Below are 27806 nucleotides of genomic sequence, written 5' to 3' on the forward strand. Positions count from 1 at the left end.
TTTTACATTCTCTTTCTGATATTTCATTGTTGGTGTGAAGAAATGCAACCGATATCTGTATGTTACTTTAAAATTTTTTTTTTATACAGCAGGTTCTTATTAGTTATCTCTTTTATACATATTAGTGTATATACGTCAGTGCCAATGTCCCAATTCATCCCACCACCAGCCCCCACCCCTGCTTTCCCTGCTAGGTGTCCATACGTTTGTTCTCTACATCTGTGTCTCTATTTCTGCCTTGCAACCTGGTTCATCTGTACCATTTTTCTAGATTTCACATATGCATGAATATACGATATTCCTTTTTCTCTTTCTGACTTCATTTTGTATGCAGTCTCTAGGTCCATCCATATCTCTACAAATGACCCAGTTTCGTTCCTTTTTATGGCTGAGTCATATTCCATTGTATATATGTACCACATCTTCTTTATCTATTCGTCTGTCACTGGGCATTTAGGTTGCTTCCATGACCTGACTATTGTAAATAGTGCTGCACTGAACGTTGGGGTGCATGTGTCTTTTTGAATTACAGTTTTCTCTGGGAATATGCCCAGTAGTGGGATTGCTGGGTCATATGGTAGTTCTATTTTTAGTTTTTTAAGGAGCCTCCATACTGTTCTCCATAGTGGCTGTGTCAATTTACATTCCCACCAACAGTGCAAGAGGGTTCCCTTTTCTCCACACGCTCTCCAGCATTTGCTGTTTGTAGATTTTCTGATGATGCCCATTCTAACCGGTGTGAGGTGATACCTCACTGTAGTTTTGATTTGGATTTCTCTAATAATTAGTGGTGTTGAGCAGCTTTTCATGTGCCTCTTGGCCATCTGTATGTTTTTTTTGGAGAAATGTCTATTTAGGTCGTCTGCCCATTTTTGGATTGGGTTGTTTGTTTTTTTAATATTGAGCTGCATGAGCTGTTTATATATTGTGGAGATTAATCCTTTGTCCATTGATTCGTTTACAAATATTTTCTCCCATTCTGAAGATTGTCTTTTCATCTTGTTTATGGTTTCCTTTGCTGTTCAAAAGTTTTGAAGTTTCATTAGGTCCCATTTGTTTATTTTTGTTTTTATTCCCATTACTCGAGGAGGTGGATCCAAAAAGATCTTGCTGTGATTTATGTCAAAGAGTGTTCTTCCTATCTTTTCCTCTAAGAGTTTTATAGTGCCTGGTCTTACATTTAGGTCTCTAATCCATTTTGAGTTTATTTTTGTGTATGGTGTAAGGGAGTGTTCTAATTTCATTCTTTTACATGTAGCTGTCCAATTTTCCCAGCACCACTCATTGAAGACACTGTCTTTTCTCCATTGTATGTCCTTGCCTCCTTTGTCATAGATTAGTTGACCATAGGTACGTGGGTTTATCTCTGGGCTGTCTATACTGTTCCTTTGATCTATATTTCTGTTTTTGTGCCTGTACCATAGTGTCTTGATGACTGTAGGTGTGTAGTATAGTCTGAAGTCAGGGAGTCTGATTCCTCCAGATCCATTTTTTTCCCTCAAGATTGCTTTAGCTATTCGGGGTCTTTTGTGTCTCCATACAGATTTTAAGATTTTTTGTTCTAGTTCTGTAAAAAAATGCCATTGGTAATTTGATAGCGATTGCACTGAATCTGTAGATTGCTTTGGGTAGTATAGTCATTTTCACAATATTGATTCTTCCAATCCAAGAACATGGTATATCTCTCCATCTGTTTTGTCATCTTTGATTTCTTTCATCACTGTCTTACAGTTTTCTGAGTACAGATCTTTTACCTTCTTAGGTAGGTTTATTCCTAGGTATTTTATTCTTTTTGTTGCAATGGTGAATGGAATTGTTTCCTTAATTTTTCTTTCTGGGCTTTCGTTGTTAGTGTATAGGAATGCAAGAGATTTCTGTGCATTAATTTTCTATCCTGCAACTTTACCAAATTCATTGATCAGCTCTAGAAGTTTTCTGGTGACATCTTCAGGATTCTCTATGTATAGTATCATGTCATCTGCAAACAGTGACAGTTTTACTTTTTCTTTTCTGATTTGGATTCCTTTTATTTCTTTTTCTTCTCTGACTACTGTGGCTAAAACTTCCAAAACTGTGTTGAATAATAGTGGTTAGAGTGGGCAACCTTGTCTTGTTCCTGATCTTAGAGGAAATGGTTGCAGTTTTTCACCATTGAGAACAATGTTGGCTGTGGGTTTGTCATATATGGCCTTTATTATGTTGAGGTAGGCTCCCTCTTTGCCTACTTTCTGGAGAGTTTTTATCATAAATGGGTGTTGAATTTTGTCGAAAGCTTCTTCTGCATCTATGGAGATGATTATATGGTTTTTATCTTTCAGTTTGTTAATATGGTGTATCACATTAATTGATTTGCATATATTGAAGAATCCTTGCATCCCTGGGGTAAATCCCACTTGATCCTGGTGTATGATCCTTTTAATGTGTTGTTGGATTCTGTTTGCTAGTATTTTGTTGAGGATTTTTGCATCCATATTCATCAGTGATATTGGTCTATAATTTCCTTTTTTGTAGTATCTTTGTTTGGTTTTGGCATCAGGGTGATGGTGGCCTCATAGAATGAGTTTGGGAGTGTTCCTTCCGCTGTAATTTTTTGGAAGTGTTTGAGAAGGATGGGTGTTAGCTCTTCTATAAATATTTGATAGAATTCACCTGTGAAGCCATCTGGTCCTGGACTTTTGCTTCTTGGAAGATTTTTAGTCACAGTTATTTGTGTAATAACTTTCATTACTTGTGATTGGCCTGTTCACATTTTCTATTTCCTCCTGGTTCAGTCTTAGAAGGTTATACCTTTCTAAGAATTTGTCCATTTCTTCCAGGTTGTCCATTTTATTGGCATAGAGTTGCCTGTAGTAGTCTCTTACAATGCTTTGTATTTCTGTGATGTCCATTGTAACTTCTCCCTTTTCATTTCTAATTTTATTGATTTGAGTCCCCTCCCTCTTTTTCTTGATGAGTCTGGCTAAAGGTTTACCAATTTTGTTTATCTTCTCAAAGAACCATGTTTTAGTTTTGTTGATCTTTGCTATTGTTTTCTTTGTTTCTCTTTCATTTATTTCGGCTCTGATCTTTGAGTTCTTTCCTTCTACTATGGGTTTTGTTTGTGCTTCTTTCTCTAGTTCCTTTAGGTTGTAAGGTTGGATTGTTTATATGAGATTTTTCTTGTTTCTTGAGGTAGGATTGTATAGCTATAAACTTCTCTCTTAGTACTGCTTTTGCTGAATCCCATAGGTTTTGGATTGTCGTGTTTTCATTGTTATTTGTCTTTAGGTATTTTTTGATTTCCTCTTTGATTTCTTCAGTGATCTCTTGGTTATTTAGTATCGTATTGTTTAGCCTTCATGTGTTTGTGTTTTTTACTTTTTTTCCCTGTAATTCATTTCTAATCTCATAGCGTTGTGGTGAGAAAAGATGCTTGATATGATTTCAGTTTTCTTAAATTTACCAAGGCTTGATTTGTGACCCAAGATGTGATCTATCCTGGAGAATGTTCCGTGTGCACTTGAGAAGAAAGTGTAATCTGCTGTTTTCGGATGGAATGTCCTGTAAATATCAGTTAAATCTATCTGGTCTATTGTGTCATTTAAAGATTGTGTTTCTTTATTAATTTTCTGTCTGGATGATCTGTCCATTGGTGTAAGTGAGGTGTGAAAGTCCCCCACTATTATTGTGTTACTGTCGATTTCACCTTTTATAGCTGTTAGTATTTGCCTTATGTATTGAGGTGTTCCTATGTTAGGTACATATATAGTTATAATTGTTACATCTTCTTCTTGGATTGATCCCTTGGTCATTATGTAGTGTCCTTCCTTGTGTCTTGTAACATTTTTTATTTTTAAAGTCTGTTTTATCTGATATGAGTACTGCTACACCAGCTTTCTTTTGATTTCCATTTGCATGGAATATCTTTTTCCATCCTCTCACTTTCAGTCTGTATGTGTTCCTAGGTCTGAAGTGGGTCTCTTGTAGACAGCATATATATATGGGTCTTGTTTTTGTATCCATTCCGCAAGCATGTGTCTTTTGGTTGGAGCATTTAGTCCATTCACTTTTAAGGTAATTATTGGTATCTATGTTCCTATGACCATTTTCTTAATTGTTTTGGGTTTGTTTTTGTAGGTCCTTTTCTTCTCTTGTGTTTCCCACTTAGAGAAGTTCCTTTAGCATTTGTTGTAGAGCTGGTTTGGTGGTGCTGAATTCTCTTAGCTTTTGCTTGTCTGTAAAGCTATTGGTTTCTCTGTTGAATCTGAATGAGATCCTTGCCAGGTAGAGTAACCTTGGTTGTAGGTTCTTCCCTTTCATCACTTTAAATATATCTTGGTACTCCCTTCTGGCTTGTAGAGTTTCTGCTGAGAAATCAGCTGTTAACCTTATGGGAGTTCCCTTGTATGTTATTTGCCATATTTCTCTTGTTGCTTTTAATCATTTTTCTTTGTCTTTAATTTTTGTCAGTTTGATTAATATGTGTCTCAGCATGTTTCTCCTTGCGCTGCTTCTGCCTGGGACTCTCTGCACTTCCTGGACTTGGGTGGCTATTTCCTTTCCCGTGTTAGGGAAGTTTTCAACTATAATCTCTTCAGATATTTTCTCAGGTACTTTCTCTCTCTCTTCTTTTTCTGGGACCCCTATAATGCAAATGTTGGTGCACTTAGTGTTGTCCCAGAGGTCTCTTAGGCTGTCTTCATTTCTTTTCATTCTTTTTTCTTTATTCTGTTCCATAGCAGTGATTTCCACCATTCTGTCTTCCAGGTCACTTATCCATTCTTCTGCCTCAGTTATTCTCCTATTGATTCCTTCTAGTGTATTATTCATTTCAGATATTGTATTGTTTGTCTCTGTTTGTTTGTTTAATTCTTCTAGGTCTTTGTTAAACATTTCTTGCATCTTCTTGATCTTTGCCTTCATTCTTTTTCCGAGGTCCTGAATCATCTTCACTATCATTATTCTGAATTCTTTTTCTGGGAGGTTGCCTATCTCCATTTCATTTAGTTGTTTTTCTAGGGTTTTATTTTGTTCTTTCATCTGGTACATAGTCCACTGCCTTTTCATTTTGTCTTTCTTTCTGTGAATGTGGTTTTTGTTCCACATGCTGCAGGATTGTAGTTCGTCTTGCTTCTCTGTATGTTGCCCTTGTATCCTGCTACCTTGATGAATTTGTTTATCAGTTCTAGTAGTTTTTGTGTGGTGTCTTTAGGGTTATTTATATATAGTATCATATCTGCATATGATGACAATTTTAGCTCTTCCAATTTGCATATCTTTTATTTCTTTCTCTTGTCTGATTGCTATGGCTAGGACTTCCAATACTATGTTGAATGGAAGAGGTGAGAGTGGGCATCCTTGTTTTTTTGTTTGTCTGGGTTTTTTTATTAATTTATTTATTTTTGGCTGTGTTGGGTCTTCGTTTCTGTGTGAGGGCTTTCTCTAGTTGCGGCAAGTGGGGGCCATTCTTGATCGCGGTACACGGGCCTCTCACTATCGCGGCCTCTCTTGTTGCAGAGCACAGGCTCCAGACGCGCAGGCTCAGTAGTTGTGGCTCACGGGCCTAGTTGCTCCACGGCATGTGGGATCTTCCCAGACCAGGGCTTGAACCCATGTCCCCTACATTAGCAGGCAGATTCTCAACCACTGCGCCACCAGGGAAGCCCCTGCAACCTTGTTTTGTTCCAGATTTTAGGAAGGCTTTCATCTTTTCACCATTGAATATTGTATTGGCTGTAGGTGTGTCATAAATTTTACTATCTTGAGATATGTTCCCTCTGTACCTACTTTGGTAAGAGATTTTGTCATGAATGGATGCTGAATTTTGTCAACTGCTGTTTCTGCATCTGTTTAGATGATCATGTGGTTTTTGCCTTTTCTTTTATTTATGTGGTGTATCACATTAATTGAGTTGTGTATGTTGAACCATCCTTGTGAATTTAGGATGAATCCCACTTGGTCATGGTGTATGATCTTTTTTATGTTTTGTAGGATTCAGTTTGCTAATGTTTTGTTGAGGTTTTTTGCATCTATATTTATCAAAGATATTGGCCTGTAATTTTCTTTTTTGGTTGTGTCTTTGTCTGGTTTTGGTAACAGGGTGATGGTGGCTTCATAGAATGTCCTTGGGAGTGTTCCCTCCTCTTGAGTTTTTTGGAAGAGTTTGAGAAGTGTTGGTATAAATTCATATGTTTGAGAATTCACCTGTGACGCTCTGTGGTCCTGGACTTTTGTTTGTAGGGAGTTTTTTAATTACATATTCTCTTTCACTTCTAATGATTGGTCTTTTCAAATTATCTATTTCTTCTTGATTCAGTTTTGCTGGGCTGTATGTTTCTAGAAACCTGTCCATTTCTTCTAGGTTGTCCAATTTGTTGGTATATAATTGTTCATAGTATTTTGTATTTCTGTGGTATCAGTTGAGATTTCTCCTTTTGCATTTCTTATTTTGTTTATTTGCGTTCTCTTTCTTTTCTTCTTGGTGTGCCTGGCCAGGGGTTTTTCTATTTTCTTTACTCTTTCAAAGAACCAGCTCTTTGTTTTATTGATTTTTTAAAATTATTTTAATCTCTATTTTATTTATTTCCTCTCAGATCTTTATTATTTCCTTCCTTCTGCTGACTTTAGGTTTTGTTGTTCTTTTCCTAATTCTTTTTAGTGGTAGGTTAGTTTGTTTATTTGAGATTTTTCTTGTTTTTTGAGGAAGGCCTGTATCACTATGAACTTCACTCTAAGAACTGCTTTTGCTGCATCCCAGAGATTTTGTATCATTGTGTTTGCATTGTCATTTGTCCCAAGGTATTTTGTAATTTCCTCTTTGATTTCATTGTTGACCCATTGGTTTTTTAGTAGCATGTTGTTTAGTCTCCATGTAATCATTTTTTTCTCATTTCGTTTTTTTGTGGTTAATTTCTACTTTCATTTCATTGTGGTCAAAAAAGATGCTTGAGAGGGGCTTCCCTGGTGGCGCAGTGGTTGAGAATCTGCCTGCCAATGCAGGGGACATGGGTTTGAGCCCTGGTCTGGGAAGATCCCACATGCCGCGGAGCAACTAAGCCCGTGAGCCACAATTACTGAGCCTGCGCGTCTGGAGCCTGTGCTCCGCAGCAAGAGAGGCCGTGACAGTGAGAGGCCCGCGCACCGCGATGAAGAGTCTCGCACCCCACTCGCCGCAACTAGAGAAAGCCCTCGCACAGAAACGAAGACCCAACACAGCCAAAAATAAATAAATTAATTAATTAAAAAAAAAAAAAAAGATGCTTGAGATAATTTCTATACTCTTAAATTTGTTGAGGCTTGTTTTGTGCCCTAGTACGTGGTCAGTCCTAGAGAATGCTCCATGTGCACTTGGAAAGAATGTGTATTCTGATTTTTTTTGGATGTAATGTCCTGAAAATATCAATTAAGTCTAGCTGTTCTGTTATATTATGTAGGGTCTCTGTTGCCTTATTGATTGTCTGGAAGATCTGTGCATTGATGTGAGTGTGGTGTTAACGTCTCGTACTACTGTTGTAGTCCTATCAGTTTCTACCTTTATCTCTTAATATTTGTTTTATGTATTTGGGTGCTACTGTATTAGGTGTATGTATGTTGATGAGTGTGAAGTCCTCTTGTATTGATCCTTTTATCATTATATAGTGTCCTTCTTTATCCTTCTTTATGACCTTTTTTTAAAAATCTATCTTGTTTGATATGAGCATTGCAACTCTTACTTTCTTATCATTTCCTTTTGTGTGAAACATCTTTTTCTGTCCCCTCACTTTCAATCTATGTGTGTCCTTTGCCCTAAAGTGGGTGTCTAGTAGGTAGCATATTTTAGGCTCTTGTTTTTTTTTAGCCAGTCTTCCACTCTGTGTCTTTTGATTGGAGCATTTCATCCTTTAACATTTAAGTTAATTATTGATAGATATGTATTTATTGCCATTTTAAACCTTGTTTTCCCATTGATTTTATATTTCTTCTTTGTCTCTTTGTTTTCCCTTTTGTGGTTTTTTTTTTCACACATGCACACTGTATTTTATTTTTACAAGAGATAAATAAACTGACACCAAGCATTGTAAATGTATGACCCTTTTGTGGTTTTATGATTTTCTTTTGTATTATACTTGTGTTCTTTTCCTTTTGGTTTTTGTGAATCTATTGTATGTTTTTGATTTGTGGTTACCCTGCTTTTCTAGCATGTTAACCCTTCCTATTTCTGCTTGCCTTAGACTGGTAGTCATATAGACTCAAATATATTCTAGGAAAAAAATATATACACATTTTCTTACTCCCCATATCTTATGATTTTTGATGTCCCCTTTTACGTCTTCATGTTCATCCTTTTGCTGTTCATTGTGGTTATCACGTTCACAGAAATTTTTTGATTTTTTTTTTTAAATTTGTGTACTGGCTTATTTAAGTGACTTACTTTGAGGTTGTGATTTTCTCTTTCCTATAGAGTCTTGCTTCTTTTCTCTCTAATGATTTTTTTTTTTTTGGCCACGTCACGTGGCATGCAGGATCTTAGTTCTTTGACCAGGGATCAAACCCATGCCCCTGCTGTGGAAGTGCAGAGTCTTAACCTCTGGACTACCAGGGAAGTCCCCTGAGAAATTCTTTATCTCCTTCTATTCTAATGATAATCTTACAGGGTAGATTATCCTAGGTTGTAGAATTTTCCCTTTCAGGACTTTGAATATATCCTGCCAGTCCCTTCTGGCCTGCAGTGTTTCTGTAGATAAATCAACTGATAGTCTTATGGCAGTTCCCTTGTAAGTAACTCTTTTGTTTTTCTATTGCTGCCTTTAGAACCCTGTCTTTAACTTTTGCCATTTTTATTATCATATGTCTTGGTGTAGGTCTGTTTGGGACCCTCTGTGCTTCCTGTACCTGTATATCTGTTTACTTCTTTAGGTTTGGGAAGTTTTCAGCCATAATTTCTTCAAATACACTTTCCATCCCTTTTTCTCTATTCCACTTCTGGAATCCCTATCATGCATAGGTTGGCATGCTTTATATCAGAGATCCCCAACCACCATGGCCTGTTAGGAACCGGGCCACACAGCAGGAAGTGAGCAGCGGACAAGTGAGCAAAGCTTCATCTGCCCACTTCCCATCGCTCCCCCTCACTCACATTACCACCTGAACCATCCCCCCACCCCACCCCCGTCGGTGGAAAAATTGCTTTCCACACCGGTCCCTGGTGCCAAAAACATTGGGTACCACTGCTTGATATTATCCTGTAGGTCTCTTATATTGCTTTCATTTTTTTTTCATTTGGCTTTCTGTCTGCTGTCCTGATTGGGTGATTTCCATTATTCTGTTTTCCACGTCACTTATCTGTTTTTCTGCACTATTCATTCTATCTTTCATTGCTTTAACTCAGCTTTCATCTCGGCAAATGAGTTTTCTAATTTTTCTTGGTTCCTCTTTATAGTTTCTAGTTCCTTTTTACACTCTTCTGCATTTCTGTTGATAGCCTTTCTTAATTTCTTCAGTATTTTCATTACCTCCTTTTTGAACTCGGTGTCTATTAGACTGAAGAGGTTTATTTCATTATTTGTTCTTTCAGGGGAATGCTCTTGGTCTTTTAGCTGGAAGTGGTTCCTCTGCTTCTTCATTTTAGTTATATTTCTCTTACTCCCTGAGTTTAGGAGAAACAATTATCTTGTGGTCTTGAATGGCTATTTACACTTGGGGGCGTCCCTGTGTAGCTTGTGTGGGTTTAATTTATTTGTTGTAGGGGCTGTTTTTAGTATGGATGCCTGTCACCTCTTTCCTCAGCATGTACTTGTTGTTACCCCCTTGATAGGGGGTGTGCAGATGCAGTGGCTGGTGCCCAGTCCTGGGGTTCTTGGCAGCAGTGGCAGCTCAGGCGCCCCCCTGGAGCATGCGGTGGGAGCAGAGGTGGCTTGCAACCACTCCTGAGGTCTGGGAGGGAGGCGGCGGCAGCCTGCAACTGTTCCTGGCATCTGGGCAGGCAGTGGTGGCAGCTTGTGACGTCCCCTGGATTCCTTGCAGGCAGTGCCCTACCCTCTGCAAGTGTGTGCACAGGGAAAAAGGCTACAACCCGCATCCCGCCCCTCCCCTCACGCACCCCCCAAATAATGGCAGCTGGCCTCTAAGGCGGCCCAGGCTTCCTCTGTGCACACCACCAGCCATGGTCGCACTGGATTCCAGCACCCCCCAGGGCTGTCTTCACACAGTCAACCCCAGTTCTGATTTCTGAAGCCTGAGTTCCAGTACCCAGCCCCTGCCCGCACTGACAGACACGTGCCTCCAGCTGGGGAGTGCAGGGTGGTGGCACTGACCGTCTGTGCAGTTCTTCCTTCACTCTGGCTGCCGCAGACTAGCTGCTGCACTCTCCTTCAAGTCTCTGAAGCTCCCCTTCTGTCCTGGCCAATCTCCCTGCCAGGGGGGCTAGCACCTTTCCTCTTTCACAGCTCCCTCCCAGGGGCACAGGTCCTGTCTCGATTCCTTTCTTGCTTTCCTTTTTTTCTTCTTTCCTACCTGGTTACATGGAGATTTTCTTGCCCTTTCAGCAGTTTGAGGTGTTCTGGCAGTGTTTAGTAGATATTCTGTGAGAATTGTTCCACATGTTGATGTATTTTTGATGTATTTGTGGGAGAAGGGAAGCGTCACGTCCTACTACTCTGCCATCTTGATTACTCTCTCCTTTAAATCGTTTTGAATTTATTTTTGTATATGGTGGGAGGGAGTATTCTAAATTCATTGATATACATATAGCTGTCCAGCTTTCTCAACACCATTTGTTGAAGAGACTGTCTTTTTTCTATATTGTTGTTTCCTTTGTCATAGATTAACTGACTGTAGGTGTGGGTTTATTTCTGGGCTCTCTGTTCTGTTCATCTATATGTCTTTGTACTAATACCATGCTTTTTGATTACTGTAGCTTTGTAGTATATTCTGAAGTTGAGAAGGGTTATGCCTCCAGCTTTGTTCTTTTTCCTCAGAATTGTTTTGGCAATTCTGGGCCTCTTGTGTTTTCGTATAAATTTTAGGATTATTTGTTCTAATTCTGTGAAAAATGTCATGATATTTTAATAGGGATTGCATTAAATCTGTAGATTGCTTTGGGTAGTATATCCATTTTAACGATATTAATTCTTCCCATCTAAGAGCATAGGATATCTTTCCATTTTTTTTGAATCATCTTCATTTCCTTTACCAGTGATTTATAGTTTTCAGCATGTAGGTATTTCACCTCCTTGGTTACGTTTATTCCTAGGTATTTAATTTTTTATGAGATTTTAAATGGGATTTTTTTTCTCTTATATTTCATTTTTAATGTATAGAAACATGACAGATTTCTGTATATTAACCTTTTTTTAATAATTTTTTTTAATAATTTATTTTATTTACTTTTGGCTGTGTTGGGTCTTCGTTTCTGTGTGAGGGCTTTCTCTAGTTGCGGCGAGCGGGGGCCACTCTTCGTCGTGGTGCGTGGGCCTCTCACTATCGCGGCCTCTCTTGTTGCGGAGCACAGGCTCCAGATGCGCAGGCTCAGTAGTTGTGGCTCACGGGCCTAGTTGCTCCACGGCATGTGGGATCTTCCCAGACCAGGGCTCGAACCCGTGTCCCCTGCATTGGCAGGCAGATTCTCAACCAGTGCACCACCAGGGAAGCCCCTGTATATTAATCTTGTGTGCTGCTATCTTGCCAAATTCCTTTATTAGTTCTTATACTTTTTTGGGTGAAGACTAGGGTTTTGTATATAGAGTATTGTATGTCATCTGTAAAGGGTGGCAGTTTTACCTTTTCCCTTCCAATTTGGATACCTTTTATTTCTTTTCCTTATCTGATTGCTGTGGCTAGGACGTCTAATACTCTGTTGAATAGAAGCTCTGAGAGTGGGCATCCTCGTCTTATTCCTGAATTTAGAGGGAAGGCTTTTACCTTTTCACCACTGAGTATTATGTTGGCTGTGGCTTTGTTGTAAATGGCCTTTATTATGTCATAATATGTTCTCTCTACACCCACTTTGGTGAGAGTTTTTATCATGAATGGATGTTGAATTTTGTGAAATGCTTTTTCTGCATCTGTTGAGATGATCATGTGATCATGTGGTTTTTGTCTTTCCTTTTGTTAATGTGGTGTATCACACTGATTGATTTGCATATGTGGAACCATCCTTGTGATCTTGGAATGAATCCAACTTGATCATGGTGTATGATCCTTTTCAGGTATTGTTGGATTCAGCTTGCTAATATTCTGTTGAAGATTTTTGCACCTATATTCATCATAGATACTGGCCTGTAACTTTTTTTTTTTTAGTGTCTTTGTCTAGTTTTGTAATTAGGGTAATAGTGGCCTCATAGAATGAATTTGGAAGTGTTCCCTCTTATTCAATTTTTTGGAATAGTTTGAGAAGGATTAGTTTAAATTCTTTATGTTTGGTAGAATTCTTCAGTGAAGCCATCTGGTCTTGGGCTTTTGTTTGCAGAACGTTTTTCTTTTAATTATTATTACAGATTCTGTTTCACTTCTAGTGATTAGCCTGTTCAAACTGTGTTTCTTCTTGACTTAGTCTTGCCAGGCTGTATGTTTCTAAAAATTTGCCCATTTCTTCTAGGTTGTCCAGTTTGTTGGCATGTAAACTGTTCATTGTATTTCTCTTCTGATTTTTTGTATTTCTGTGATATCAGTTATTTCTCCTCTTTCATTTCTTAATTTGTTTATTGGGGTCCTCTCGTTTCTTCTTGATGAGCCTGGCTTGTCGATTTTATTTATCTTTTCAAAAAATCAACTCTTGGTTTTATTGATCTTTTCTTTGTTGCTTTATTTTTCTCTGATCTTTATTATTTCCTTCCTTCTGCTGACTTTGCACTTTGTTTTTCTTTTACTAATCCTTTTAGGTGGTTGGTGAGATTGTTCATTTGAAAGTTTTCTTGTTTCTTGAGGAAGGCCTGTATCGCTGTGGATTCCCCCTTAAGAATTGCTTTTGCTGCACGCCAGAGATTTTGTAATGTGTTCTCATTTTCCTTAATCTCAAGGTATTTTATAATTTCTTCTTTGATTCCATCTTTGACCCATTTGTTTCTTAGTAGCATGTTGTTCAGCTTCCACATGTTTGTTCTTTCTCTGTTTTTCTTTCCATAGTTAATTTCTGATTTCATCTCATTGTGGTCAGAAAAGATGCTTGAAATAACTTCTGTCCTCTTAAATTTGTTGAGGCTTGTTTTATGACCTAGCACGTGGTCTGTCTTATAGAACATTCCATGTGCACTTGAAAAGAATGTGTATTCTGGGGTTTTCAGGGGATGTAGTGTCCTGTAGAAATCTATTAAGTCCAACTGGTCTGTTGTATCATTTAAAACCACTGTTTCCTTCTTGATTTTCTGTCTGGATGATCTGTCCATTGATGTCAGTGGAATGTTAAATCTACTATTACTGTATTTTTGTCAGTTTTTCCCTTTATGTCTTTTAGTATTTGCTTTATATATTTATGTGTTCCTATATTAGGTGCATATGTATTAATGAGTATAATATCCTCTTCTTGTGTTGAGTCCTTTATCATTATATAATGCCCTTCTTTGTCTTTTTTTTATAGCCTTTGTCTTAAAGTCTACTTTGTTTGATATGAATATTGCTACCCCCACTTTCTCGTCATTCCCATTTGCCTGAAATATCATTTTCCTTCTCCTCACTTTCAGTCTGTGTGTGTCTTTTATCCTGAAATAAGTCTCTTGTAGACAGCATATTTCAGGTTCTTGCTTTTTTAATCCAATCAGCCACTCTTTTGATCAAAGCATTTAGTCTGTTGACATTTAAAGTAGTTGATAGGTTTGTACTTATTACCATTTTAATCCTTGTTTTCCAGTTGTTTGTGTAGTTCTTCTTTGTTTATTCTTTTGGTCTGATGATTTTCTTTTGTTGTATGCGTGACTTCCTTTCTTTTTGGTCTTTGTGAATCTATTTTATGTTTTTGATTTGTGGTTAATGTGGAATTCAGGTATGTTGACCCGTAACTCTGTCTACTTGATGTAAACTGATAGTCATTCAATTCAAACACATTCTAAAAGATGTACATATTTTACTCCCCTCCCTGATACTTTGCAATTTTGATATCCTATCTTACATGTTTATACTTATCCTTTTATTTTTATTATAGAGTCACTTTTACAATTTATTTTGACTGTTTAGTCTACATACTAGCTTATTTAAGTGATCTTCAATTCTTACTATATATTTGCCTTGCCTATTTTGATTTTCTCTTTCCTATAGTTTCTTGCTCCTTTTCCATTTAGAGAAGACCCTTCAATATTTCTTTTAGGGTAGGTTTAGTATTACTGAATCTTTTTAGTTTTTGCTTGTCTGAGAAATTCTTTATCTCTCCTATTCTAAATGATAATCTTGCTGTATAGAGTATCCTAGGTTGCAGGTTTTTTCCTTTCAGAACTTTTAGTATATTATGCCACTCCCTTCTGGCCTGCAAATCAGCTGATAGCCTTATGGGGGTTCCCTTGTAATTAACTCTTTGTTTTTCTCTTGCTGCCTTTAGAATGCTCTTTTTGTCTTTAATTTTGCCATCTTAATTATGATATATCTTGTGGGTCTGTTCGGGTTCATCTTGTTTAGGACTCTTTGTGCTTGTACCTGGATATCTGTTTCCTTCTTTAGGTTTGGCAGATTTTCAGCCATAGTTTCTTCAAATAAGTTTTTGATCCCCTTCTCTCTCTCTTCTCCTCAAACCCCTATTATGCATAGGTTGGCACATTTTATATTATTTTATAGATCTTGTAAGTTCCTTTCATTTTTTTTTTTTCACTTGTCTTTGTCTGCTCTTCTAATTGGGTGATTTCTATTATTCTGTCTTCCAGCTTACTTATTCATTCTTCTGTGTCATTTAGTTAGCTGTACATTGCTTCTAGATTTCTCTTTATCTTAGAAATTGAATTAATTATCTATTTTTGATTTGTCCATCTTTATAGTTTCTAGTTCCTTGTTACAGTGATCTGCATTTATATTGATATTTCGTAATTCATTTAGCGTTTCTATTACCACCTTTTTGAACTTGGGGTCTGGTAGACTGGTGAGCTCTGTTTCATTATTTGTTTCAGGGGATTGTTCTTCCTCTTTTAATTTGGAGTATTTCCTCTGCCTTTTCATTTTACTTAACTGTCTCTGTCTCTGAATTTAGGAGAAACAATTATCTATTATGGTCTTAAAGGGATGTTTTTATGTGGTAGCATCCCTGTGTAGACTCTGTGTGTACGATGGACACCAGCCATGTTTTTCTTTGGGGTATGCTGGTCGTTATCACCTAGATAGGGGGTTTGGTTGGTTTTGGGGGATCTAAAGACTGTGCAGGGTGTGAGGCGGGACTTCCTCTTTGCTGCATAGCTGTTGCCGCCCTGTCAGGGACAGGGTCTGCTCCGCAGCTGTTGGAGTAAATGCCCTGAGGGTCGGGCTCAATCAGGCTCCATTCCCCTTGAGTGGTGCCCTGCCCCCAAAGGAGGTGATTGCTGAAGCAAGTGAGGCCCATGTGCTCACAAAGGAGCAGTACACCACCTCTGTAGGCGTCCGAGGCTCCAGTCAGAACCAGCCCAAGGTCTCATCCCTTCTTCTGTTTATCCCAGATCTAGTGCAAGGCTGTGGTGTGGAGTGGGTGGGGCTGGGACATTCACTAGGCTGGGGCTGGGGGTTGGGGTGTAGTGGCTTCAGGAATTGAGGCGGCTGTGCTACCACCAGAGCACTGGGCTGACCCCGTGGCAGTCTTCTCCCAGGACCTGTCTGCCCCAGCTCCGAGGCTAAGCTGCTGTGTGGAGTGGGTGGAGCCAGAGCATCGGCTCCACTGGGAGGCACACTGCGGGGTGCTCCTGCGGCACTACCTGAGCAAGTGCTGACAGTGGCCACCTCCACTCCACCCAGGTCACATCCCAGGACCCCCAGTCTGTCTCTGCATAGCTAGACCAAGTCTCCTCCCAGGGCTTGGTTGGCCCAAATCTAGCACTGGGCTGTGGTATGGAGTGAGCGGGGCCGGGATGTTCAACCAGCTCGGACTGGGGAGTGTGGCGAAGTGGCAGCTGCCAGTGCAAAGCTCTCTCCGCCCTGATTTTTGGTAAACCAGCACATGCGTACTCCTCATGAGTAGAGTCTAGGCTCCTCCAGCCCTTCTGTCTGTCCCAGCAGTTCTCCCGGCAGCCAAGGGTGCTTGTCTGCTCCTTGCAGGACTCCAGGACTGGAATGCCCAGTCTGTGGCTCAACCCACTTGCTCCCCACATTGAGGGTCTGCCCATGGGGACCTTCTCTTCCTGTCAGATCCCTCTCAGGTGGGGGTCCCAACCCTATGCCTTTTCCATCCTACCTGGTTATATGGAAATCTTTCTTGCAGCCTTGGTTGTATAGGAGTTCTTCTGCCATTTTCCAGTTAGTTTTCCATGAGAATTGTTCCACATGTAGATGTAATTTTGGTATGTTGTCAGGGGAGGTGAGCTCTATGTCTTCCTATTCCACCATCTTGATCTCTCCTCTACAGTTATTGATTTCTTAAAGTATCATGTGGTTTATGTTCAATGGGCAAATTTTTCAGCTTAATTATACTTATGGTAAATTATACCATCAGATAGCTACAAATGTTTTTGACAGTTCAAAAAAATAATTAGTTGTTGACAGATACGACCCTCACAAAATAATACGTTTTTGCAGTTACTGACTTCCCCTCATATGTATTCATTTCAAAAATGTACATGTTTGCCTCATAAAAGTATATATTTGGGGGACTTCCCTGGTGGTCCAGTGGTTAAGACTCCGCACTCCCAATGCAGGGGACACAGGTTCAATCCCTGGTTGGGGAACTAAGATCCCACATGTCACGTGCTGCAACCTTAAAAAATATATATATATTTGAAGATGATAACTTTCCGTTTCTAGGACCCTTTCCCCTAGTAAATTAAGTTGGAAGTTCAGTACCCTACACAAACATAAACTGTATTCAAGCAATAAGATTGGTTAAAAATGGTCCTAGTGTTAGAAAATATCCTAATTAATTAATGCATTTTCATATGTTTAATCCCAACATGGATCTTTTCCCCATACTTCACCTCTCAGCCTTTATGCTGCTATGTTGGAAAGGTATTGCCTTGCAGCTAAAATCAGCCACTCACCCCATGGGGTAAGGCCCATCTTAGGAATGTATTGCCTTGCAGCAAAAATCACCTAATCACCCTTAAACTTAGTCTGTCATTGAGGGGTTTTCTCTCATTTTGGCCTAATGCACATGTTTCTCTCCATTCCACACATAAGGAAAACTTTTAAAGCTTTCTGACATTATTTTACTTTTACCGTAAGTAGATTGATTTTACCTATCTCTGTGAGCTCTGTCATGCTGCATCTCCCTTTCTTCTAAATCTATCTCATTGTATCGTAGCATTCATATTTATAGGACTTACATAAAAATAGTGAAGAAGCTATTCTAAGATTGTATTGTATTTTAAGGATTCTGCACATATTGTTACTTATCAAATAGGCACTACATTTTATTACCCCAAATCATGAGATCCCTTGGATAAAGTGTACTGTTGATAGGAGGAGACATTTGAGAATAAGATCCTAAAGAGGTACTTGAAAGGGAATTCCTTCTTTTTTCTTTAGCTGGAAATCCTGAGAAACTAAGGGGAGAGAATAAAAGACTAAGGAGAGGGAAGGGAGGGGTAGGGAGAGAAAAGGGGACGGGGGGAGGGAGAAGAATGAGACATTGACCTCTATATCTACCTAGTAAATAAAAATCTCAGTATTTACCAGCACAGCCCAATTAATTGCCTAAGAATCAACATGATGGTTTGGGGGAACACCAAATGAAAGTGCAGACTTAAGCTGAAATTGCCTCATAAGTTTTTTTTTCCCCCCACCAGATTGTTTGACTTCACAGACACGTCTCAGGTTAAGTGGGATGTTGGTAAGCATCAATTACTTTGTAAAATTGTATCACCATGTTAAGAAACACATTTAAAAACTGATTCCAAATATTTTCTTTGGTGGTTTCTTAAACATTTATCTCACTTATTTGTAATCTTTCTTGTTTTCTGATAAATGTATTCATAGCTATGTTTCTTTCTAATTGATTAGCTGTGTTCAATATATTTTAACATGTGGTGCTTTCGTTATCATTCACTTCTAAGTATTCCATTAGAGTTCCTCTTTAACCAGAAAGTTATATATTAGTGTTTTTGTCATTTCTAAACTTTATTTTTTGTCGTTTTGTTATTTTACTTATTTAGCTCTCATCATGTTATGGTCAGGGAGTGCCGTCTGTGTGTTGTTGATACTTTAACACTATTGAAGCTGCCTTATGGGTTGGGAGTTTGCCACTTACGAAGATTGTTAATGTTCTGTGTATGCTTGAAAATGTTTCCTATGTAAGGTGTAATTTTTTTATATATTAGATTAAATTTATTAATCATGTTATTCAAATCTGCATCATTTTTTGAGTGTTCTTTTTAAAAGTTTAATAGTAGAAAAGTTGTGTTTTTGCTAAATATAAATCCTTTTAACTTTTTCTTCCACTTACAACACGATTTTTTGTTTTTTTTCCATTTTAGGATGGTCTTGTTAATGTAGGATGGATGGACTGTGCCACCCAGGACAACCTTTGTAAAAGTTTGGACATTACAACAAGTACTACTGCGTATTTTCCTCCTGGAGCCACTTTAAATAACAAAGAGAAAAGTGGTATTTTGGTATGAATCACTTTACACACACACGTATTCAAATACATCATTTTGTAAACAATGAGCAAAACAATGAACCAGTTTATGTCATCTGATTATAGGACACTTAATTATTTAGAACAAATATTTAATTTCTGGGATTCTGTTTAATACTTCAGTTTATAAAGTTAAGCTATAAGGATTATTTTTAAACTGGCATAAACCATTACAGTTTTAAAAACCCAAAGGTATGGAATACATTCTTAGGTTAAATGAATATTTATTGGTTTCCATTTATTTGTATATTTTCTAATGTTAAAATATAGATCATTGGTAGGTTTAGATGGAATCTGGTATCTGTTTTTTAAAGCACCCTGTTTGATTCTGGTGTAAACTCAGTTTGGCAATCTACTGGTGTGGTTCACATTCCTAATTTTATAAATGAGGAAACTGAGGTTCAAGATAGTTGTCAAGGAGCTGAGACAAATACTGGGATGTCGGATAGGTCCCTAGAGAACCCACAAAGAAAAAAAGACTGATATAAGACAGACTACCTTTAGTTTTCTCTTCTGTATTTTAATTTTTCCTTTTTTGGTATTGACAAGATTACACATATTCATTACAGAAATTCATATTTGGTATATAAATGTATAAAGAAAGATGCAAAGTTCATTAAAATTAAATCACCCATAGGCAAGCACCATCAAATCTTGGTACATACCCTTCCAGGTCTCTACCTATATGTACATACAATTATGACTTCATGCAGACAACTCACCAGTTTTGTCTTTGGCCCAGACATGGATATTCTCCAGCCCATGCAGTATTTCCCCTGGGATATTAATCGATGTCTTGAACTTAGATCTGTAACTAAACTCATATTTCCCCATACGTCTGCTGTACCCAGTTTTTCCCCATCTCAGTTGATGAAAACTTCATCTTTTATCATTAAGGCCAAACACTTTGGGAGTCATTCTTGACCCCTCTTTTTCTCATACCGTATAACCTATACCGTATTCATCAGGGAAATCTGTGGCTCTGTCTTTAAAATCTTTCCATAATCCACCTCCATTACACTTATCCCCTTATAACATACACTGTAATTTACTTATTTATTTACTCTTTCATTATTTTACTTCTGCAGTAAATTTTAAGTTTGGATTTTCCATTGATGTATCCCAAATGCCTAGAAGAATATGTGGCACATAAGTACTATATATAGTACCTACTTATGTGCCTTATATTGTGTGTGTGTGTGTGTGTCCCTGAATAGTAGTATATACAATAATTCCTATAAATATATACATCAATCAAAAATACATCAACAATTCCTGAATTGTAATCCATTGACTAAATGTAACATACTGAGTTTTAATCAGTCCTCTCTTGATAGATATTTGTTTCTACTTTTTCATGATTGTAAGCAGTGTTGTAATGACTATCTTGTTCACCTTTGTGCGCTTCTTCGGTTACCTGTTCAGAATGAGATGGCTGCAGCAATTTTAAATTCAATTCATATTGCCAGAATGCCCAGAAAAGTTGGGTTTATTTACACTGTGCCATTAGCTCATGAGGATTGCCTGTACCCTGGCCAACACTTAATATAGGCTCCTGCCTTCAGTACTACAATCTCATATTTCAGTGAGGTCTTTGGGCTTTTTGATATAAAACAGCAAGCTCAGATATGATCTTAGGAAACATAAATGAGTGATATTAGAAATGTGACAACACAGAGTGACAAATTAAAAGTCCCTGTCCCTCCTAAAAGCATTCAAGTTTTAAAAAATGTAAAACACTATGCCAGCTAAATATGTCTGGCAGGTGAAATTCAGAGGCTGGACAGTACCCTTTCTAGATGTAACTGCCAAATTTTACTCTAAAACAAACAGGTTTATAAGGAGGTTCTACTGGATTTATAACTTACATATTTATATAAGCTGCTATGGGAGTATTTTTAGTAAAATCTTCATGAATGTGACTAAAGTGAATGAGCTTATAGTACTGAGACATGAAAGTCCTCTGTTTTGGCCTTTTAAACCCTTTGGTAACAAGTTATTTCATAGATTTTTGAGAATATGCTATAGATTTTTTTTTAAGCTGAAAATCTGAGTTTTCTGTTCTTATGTTATAGACATTGTTTCTATTGATTATTCTCATGTCGAACACACTTAAACTGTGAATACAGTGGTAGTTCCTACAAGTTTTTAATGGAGTTTTAGATCTTTCAAGTAATATATGAATTTCAAACAAATAGTTTATTATAATTAAAGATATACAATAAACTGTTTCATCAACCCCTGTATACATTTTCTTGATGTAACTATTGCTGCACTCTTTGTAATAGCAGCTGCTTCCATGAGAATTAGAAGAGCAAAGAGAGTTCTATGAGAAAAATATGCTGAGGATAAAATATGGCCAGAAATAAAGAAGGTTTGTTAGGATCGAGATGTGTCTATTTCAGTTGTTTTGTTTTAAATAAGAGACCTAGATCTAAAATATATTTAATTTAAAATATATCTCTTATATATATACATTTTACTCTGTAAAACTCCTAAGTGGTTTGGTTTTGGTACATTATTTCTAAAAATCTCTATAATAAAGTCCATTCCAGTTTTCCAATAATAAGTTTTTCTTATCTTAATTCCTATTAATTATTGATTGGGCTATGAAGCATCTTAGATCACCAAATATTCTAGTGTTTTAACAATTTTTAAAGAATTCGTAAAGCATTGGCATTCTGTAAAACATGTTAGCATTAAAATTAAACTGAACATACCATAGCTTTTTCCCAGTGAGCCAGAGGTCATTCCAGGTTATTTTGAGGATTATCATAGAATATGCAGCACAGTTAATAGAAAATTCCAGGTAATGAAACACCTAATAATGAAATTTATTTTACATCACTATTTTTTAAAGAAACAACCCAGTTTAATAATTGCCACAATATGATATACTGTCCTTTTTTTTTTTTGGAAAAGGACAACATTTAGGATTATTAGCTTAAAAACCGTGTAACTTCTATGATTTTTTTCCTTAAAAGTTCTTTCTCTGAAAACTGAAAAACTAAGACACTAAAATAAGTGAACGTTGATTAAAAAGATTACAATATGATTCTCTTATTCTAGTTTCTTAATTCATTGGATGCTAAAGAAATATATTTGGAAATAATGCATAACCTTCCAGATTTTGAACTACTTTCGGCAAACACACTAGAGGTAATATTTTTTTTAATGATAAATAGTATTAAATGTTGGTAACATTTTAGATCTTAACATTTTAAAATCAGCGTTTGTTTTATTCATTTTGGAAAAGAAGTAGCAGTTTCAAAGGACTTATATATATATCAGTTGGTTCTAGGTTGAACTCTAATGCCAGGGTTGCTGGCGTTGCAGCTTCACTGTGGATCTGTAGTTTTGGAAACCTAACTAGTCCTGAAGGTAGGCCGCAGGAGGTGCACCAGAAAAGGCAAGATTTTGATCACAAAGCAACTTTGGATCTGATCTGGAACTCTTTGTTCTCGCTTACAGAACTATCTGTGTTGTTCACTGAGAATTAAGAAGCAACTTTAGAAATATTCAGTTTGTAGTAGAATCAATTATTTTTTCTACGTTTTGATCCCAGAGTGTTCTAAGTCTATATCCCTACCAAACTTTTTGTTAAACCTGAAGAAATCTGACTTCCCCGCCTTTCAGCTTTTTGGCTCTGTGTTGTTGAAATCATACTTTTTCCTGGCATAGTCATCGTCTTTAAGATTTTATGATTTTGTGACTCTTTTCTTTGTGTAATATTATATAATTGATTTATATAGCATTATTCCAAATAAACTACAAAATAAGAATATGACTGGATCTGAATTTTAGACAGTATTTTGAAGTAATAGGTAGGATAGTTAAAATTAAGTCAAAGAAATAGAAATTATTGATAGAACTCTTAGGATTTCCCATCTCTGATGTTTCTTTTCCTTTATCACTTTCTTCTTTAATCACTTTTAAGGATCGTTTGGCTCATCATCGGTGGCTGTTATTTTTTCATTTTGGAAAAAATGAAAATTCAAATGATCCTGAGTTGAAGAAACTAAAAACTCTACTTAAAAATGAACATATTCAAGTAAGAAAAGTGTATTCTGCCTAGCCTTCTGCTTATGTGCTTTCTTCTTAATTTAGTACATAAAGTTATGTTTTAAATAACATAAAAATGTTTATTTGAAATTCTAGGTTAAGAAACCCCTAAATGCCTTTGTTCTTCTGTTGCGTTTTCTTTTTTCTATTAAAAGTTAAAATGATATGTGAAAAAGGTTAACCTTCATTTCTCTTGGGTAGTTGGTATGTGATAAATCTGTATGATAGTTTTTCTGGAATGCATACTATAGAATAGGATATTTTCCCTTTTTAAAATTCTTATTTCTTTATGTAAGTAATTTCATATTCATTATTTTAAATTAGGATATACAAATAAGCACAAAAATGAATTAAAGTAGATGCCTAAAAATTACCCACATTTTCTCCACTGTTAATAAACCTACTAAGAATTTACTGTTATAACCTTTCAAGCTTTTTAAGTGTGGGCATATGTATGTGTGTGCACATATATGCATATTGTAATGGCCATTGTAATAGACACACATGTAAATTTATATGTATGCTTTTTAATCAAATTAGATTCACTGAATTCTCTTTTGTAAAATTTTCCATTTAGTAATATAAATTTTTCCACATACCAGTGTAATATATATGTGTATATGTGTGTATGTATATGTAAATGTATCAGTCATCATCCTAAAGACCAAGCAGTATTTCACTGTATGGTTACACCATGATTGTTTGACAAATCCTGTTTTACTGGTGACTTTGTTTCCATTTTTATATCAAAAAGATATACTGCAAAAATGCAGTATGAGGAATTTTTTGAACCAAGGGTATATATTTTCTTCAAAGTTTTATATCCTCATTACCAGAGTCTTCCAGGAAGTTTATATCAGTTTATATTCTTACTGACAGCATGTAAGTGACCATTTCTCTATACCAGTGCCAGCCCTGGTATTATCATTCTTTATAATCAGCACTGTTCTGATAGGCCAAAATGATTTGTTAATAATACTCATTTTCATTTATTTGCTTTCTACTTTATTTTCCATGTATATCTTTTTATTTCTTAATAGATCCTTTGTCTTAAATGCTACAAATATTTTTTTTGGCTTATCATTTGCCCACTGGGTTTTTGTTCCATACCATATGAAAATGTGAACCTTTTTCTTTATTATTTCTGCTTGTAGGGTCTCTCTTAAGATGTTCTCTCTTTCCCCCACCCCAAGATTATATAAATATTCTCTACATTTGTAGAAGGGTGGGTTTCTTAAACAACTTAATATTTTCTTGGAAATTTCATCTCAGGTTTTTGAAATCTCTAGGAGGCATTTTTTTTATAACTAAATTTAGTTTCAGTGTTAAATGTAAATTAATGATTTCTGTCTCTTTCTTTCATGGTCCATTAACTTCTGTTTAGAAGCTGTGTTATAGCAATGTCATTTTTGGATTATCCTTATGAATATTTAACTGAATGGGTAAGATTTTATTTTCAACAGATTAAATCTTCTCTTTATACTTTAGGTTGGCAAGTTTGACTGTTCCTCTGCACCAGACATCTGTAGTAATCTCTATGTTTTTCAGCCATGTCTAGCAGTATTTAAAGGACAAGGAACTAAGGAATTTGAAATTCATCATGGTAAGAAGGGAAAAAGTGATAAAAATTTCTCGATTTTCAAATAGTAATTCTTAATTCTACTTTTTAACCTTGTTTTATGTGGACATGATTATGAAAAATAACTTTCCTCTCATTTATTAGTAAATTTGTTTCTTGTGGGGAAAGATATTTTGAATTAAATATAGTTGTTTTATCTTCTTTACTCTTTAAAATAAATCCCTTTTTTCTCCCCAATATTTTGATCACTGTTTCAGCAAGAGCTCTGATGACTTATCAGGCTAGTAAGGAATTTCAGGGTTTGTCTTGTTGACAAAAATAAGAAACACCTAGTTTCCATTTCAGTGTGCCAAATGTAGCATCTCAATCATTATGGGCAATTTCTAAACATTGTTTTGGATTTTTCAAACACTAGATGACCAGACATCTCCATTAACTGCTTTGTTATCTCTCTTGAATTTATATTTCTGCATTTCACCTTGTTTGGGACTTTAGCCCTGCATCATGTAAGTACAGTTCCAATTCCTAGGGTTTGGAATACAACATCGTCCCTGTCCTGAAAAAGGTCAAATGTAGCAAAAGAGAGACATAAACTACTGACTATAACACAGTTAGTAAATAACAGATACTGATACTATGCCTGTTACATGACAAGCACTCTTTTAGGTGTTGTTAGGAATGCAAAATTATAAGACATGGACTCTGCTCTCAAGAAGCTTAAAATATCATCTAGTGGTGGGGGGTGAGAGGAGGGAGATTTATAAGAAAATATGACAAACATTGTAATAGTCATTATGTATAAATTATAAGATCAAATAAAGAGACTTTTGCATAGTATAGGTCAGGAGGTGATCTTTGAATTAAAATGACATTTGAATACTCAATTTCCCAAAGCAAATAAGAGAAAAACAAGTGAGGCCCTATAGACTGAAGGAATTCTGTGAGCAAAGACTTGACAAGATAAACTTAACAGTAACTACTGTTTATTCAGTATTTTTTATAAATGAGATGTTTTTCTAAAAGAATTTGCATATTGTGCATATCCATTTTTATCTTCACAACAACCCAGCAAGGGAGAAAACTGAGGCTCAGAAAGATAAAGTAACTTGCCCATGACAACTAGTAATTGGTCAAGGTAGATTTTGTATCCAAATGTGTCTGACTCCAAAGCCTAGGCTTATAGCCACGCTAAACTATGCCACCTCCTGAAAGTGCTGGAAATGACCCAAGTTTTAATAATGGAGTTCTGTTCTTTTTCACCTCTGAAATATTTCTCAGATTCCCCCTCGCTGCCTTATTTCAGGTCCATCATCTCCTTCATCTTCTTTAATATTCTCCAATATAATTGTCTCATAGCATATTCTCTTTACAATTATTTACTTGTTTTATTTGCAGATTTATTACCCTAGAATACCTAGAACATTCACATGTCACTTTTTTGCCTTGAATCTCCTGATCTCTTTTAGAATAAACTTCAGATTCCTTAGCATAAGAGCAATGACTTTGTCTTGCTCACCACTGTATTTCCAGCACCTAGGATGCTGGTGCATAGTAGCTCAGTAAATAGTTGTTAAATTAATAGGGTACATTCACTATCTGCCTCTGCCTCATCTTCCTCTGCCTCATCTCCCACCTCTGCCACTCCAAATAATCTTAGCTCCGCTACTGTGGATCACTGAAAATATGTCTTTCACTCCTATGCCTTTACACAAGATTTTTTTCTTCCTCCTGCATTGTAATCATTTCTTCCTGCCCCTCAAAATATTTAGCAAACTCCAAGTCACCCTTCAAAACTTTGCATAAAGCATTTTCTCCCTGTAATATACGATGAATACCCAAGTACTTCCTTTTGTATGTTGTCACTAACTTTATAGCATAACTTGTATTATTTCTTTGGATTTAAATAGGTATTGAGTATTGGATTTAAACAGGTGTTTATTATGAACATTATGAACTAGTAGAGAAAACAGACAAGTAGATGGGCAACTTTTAAAATGTCTGAAGTGAGGAGTATTATCTATTTCTGAGTCATAAATTACCCCAAAACTTAGCAGCTTAAAACAACAAACATTTATTAACTCACACAGTTTCTGGTGTTCAGGAATCTGAAAACAGCTTAGCTGAGTGGTTCTGGCTCAGGTTTTCTCATGAGGTTGCAGCCAGGGTGGGTAAGGACTCCAGTCATCTGAAGGTTAGACTGAGGCTGGCAGATTTGGTTCCAGGCTGACTCATGGCATAGTCAGGATGCCTCAGTTCCTTACCAGGTGGGCCTCTCTTTATGGCTACTCACTTCTCTCAGAATGAATTATCAGAGAGAGAGAGAGAGAGAGAGAGAGAGAGAGAGAGACACACACACACACACACACACACACACACACAGCAATGATAATCTGATCTCAGATAATATAAACCGTCACATCCACCATATCCTACTGGTCACATACACCAACCCTGGTACAGCAATGGTATGAGTACCTGAGGTAGGGCTCATTGGGGGCTATCTTGGAGACTGACTACCATAAGAGATAAGTATGGGTTGCACTTAGGCAGAACATATAGATGGAATAATTTTCTGAGGTTAGAGAAAGCAAGCTCTTCATTGAGATCTAAAGTAGAAGGTGGTTATACAAATAAAGAGGTGTTAAACACATTCCAAGCCCAGGAACCAGCAAATGTATTCATGGCCTCTGAAATAAAAGGGTACCTCATTCATTCTTAGAAAGCAAGAATTTCAGGATAACTGGAATGTTGAGTGTGGAAAGGAATGAGACTTGAGGCTTGAGAGGGCACCAGGGGTCCAAATTATGTGTTTCCTCTGTCAGGTAAAGTAATTTGGACTCTATCCTGGAGGCAAAGCAGAGGGATTCATGGATTTAAGCAGAGATATGATTTAACTAGTTCTACATTTTAGAAAGGTGACTGGCTGCCTAGAATGGATAGAAACAAAAATTGGATGAAGGGAGAGCAGGTAGAAGTCTGATGCAGTCATTTATGTAAGAGGAGATGGCTACCTTATCTAAATAGTGGTAATGTGGATGAAAAGAAGTGGACAGAGTTTTTAAATACCAAGAATACAAAATCAGTATAACTTGATGATTGTGGGGGTTTTGGGGTTTTTTTTTTGTTTTTTTGTGTGTGTGTGTGTTTGTTTTTTTTTTGGCTGCATTGGGTCTTCGTTGCTGTGTGCGGGCTTTCTCTAGTTGTGGTGAGCGGGGACTACTCTTCATTGCAGTGCGTGGGCTTCATCATTACAGTGGCTTCTCTTGTTGTGGAGCACCGGCTCTAGGGTGTGCAGGCTTCAGTAGTTGTGGCTCGCGGGCTCTAGAGCGCAGGCTCAGTAGTTGTGGCGCACGGGCTTAGTTGCTCCGCGGCATGTGGGATCTTCCCAGACCAGGGCTCGAACCTGTGTCCCCTGCATTGGGAGGCGGATTCTCAACCACTGCGCCACCAAGGAAGCCCCAGTGATTGTGTTTAGATGTA

At 37.0% G+C, this 27806-nt stretch overlaps 1 protein-coding gene across 3 annotated transcripts in view; it reads left to right on the forward strand.

Annotated features, from left to right (window-relative positions):
- Nucleotides 1-27806, forward strand: part of DNAJC10 (DnaJ heat shock protein family (Hsp40) member C10) — a 62851-nt gene that overhangs the window by 18090 nt on the left and 16955 nt on the right. For 2 of the 3 annotated variants that reach the window (XM_007190375.3, XM_028168585.2), the window contains 5 exons: nucleotides 17835-17878; nucleotides 18522-18659; nucleotides 21755-21844; nucleotides 22623-22736; nucleotides 24236-24350. In XM_007190375.3, the coding sequence (XP_007190437.1) occupies nucleotides 17835-17878; nucleotides 18522-18659; nucleotides 21755-21844; nucleotides 22623-22736; nucleotides 24236-24350 (501 nt within the window). The remainder of the gene's footprint in view (nucleotides 1-17834; nucleotides 17879-18521; nucleotides 18660-21754; nucleotides 21845-22622; nucleotides 22737-24235; nucleotides 24351-27806) is intronic. The other variant, XM_028168586.2, reaches the window with a different exon arrangement.

Source organism: Balaenoptera acutorostrata, chromosome 8, assembly GCF_949987535.1.
Source record: "Balaenoptera acutorostrata chromosome 8, mBalAcu1.1, whole genome shotgun sequence".
Lineage (NCBI taxonomy): Eukaryota > Metazoa > Chordata > Mammalia > Artiodactyla > Balaenopteridae > Balaenoptera > Balaenoptera acutorostrata.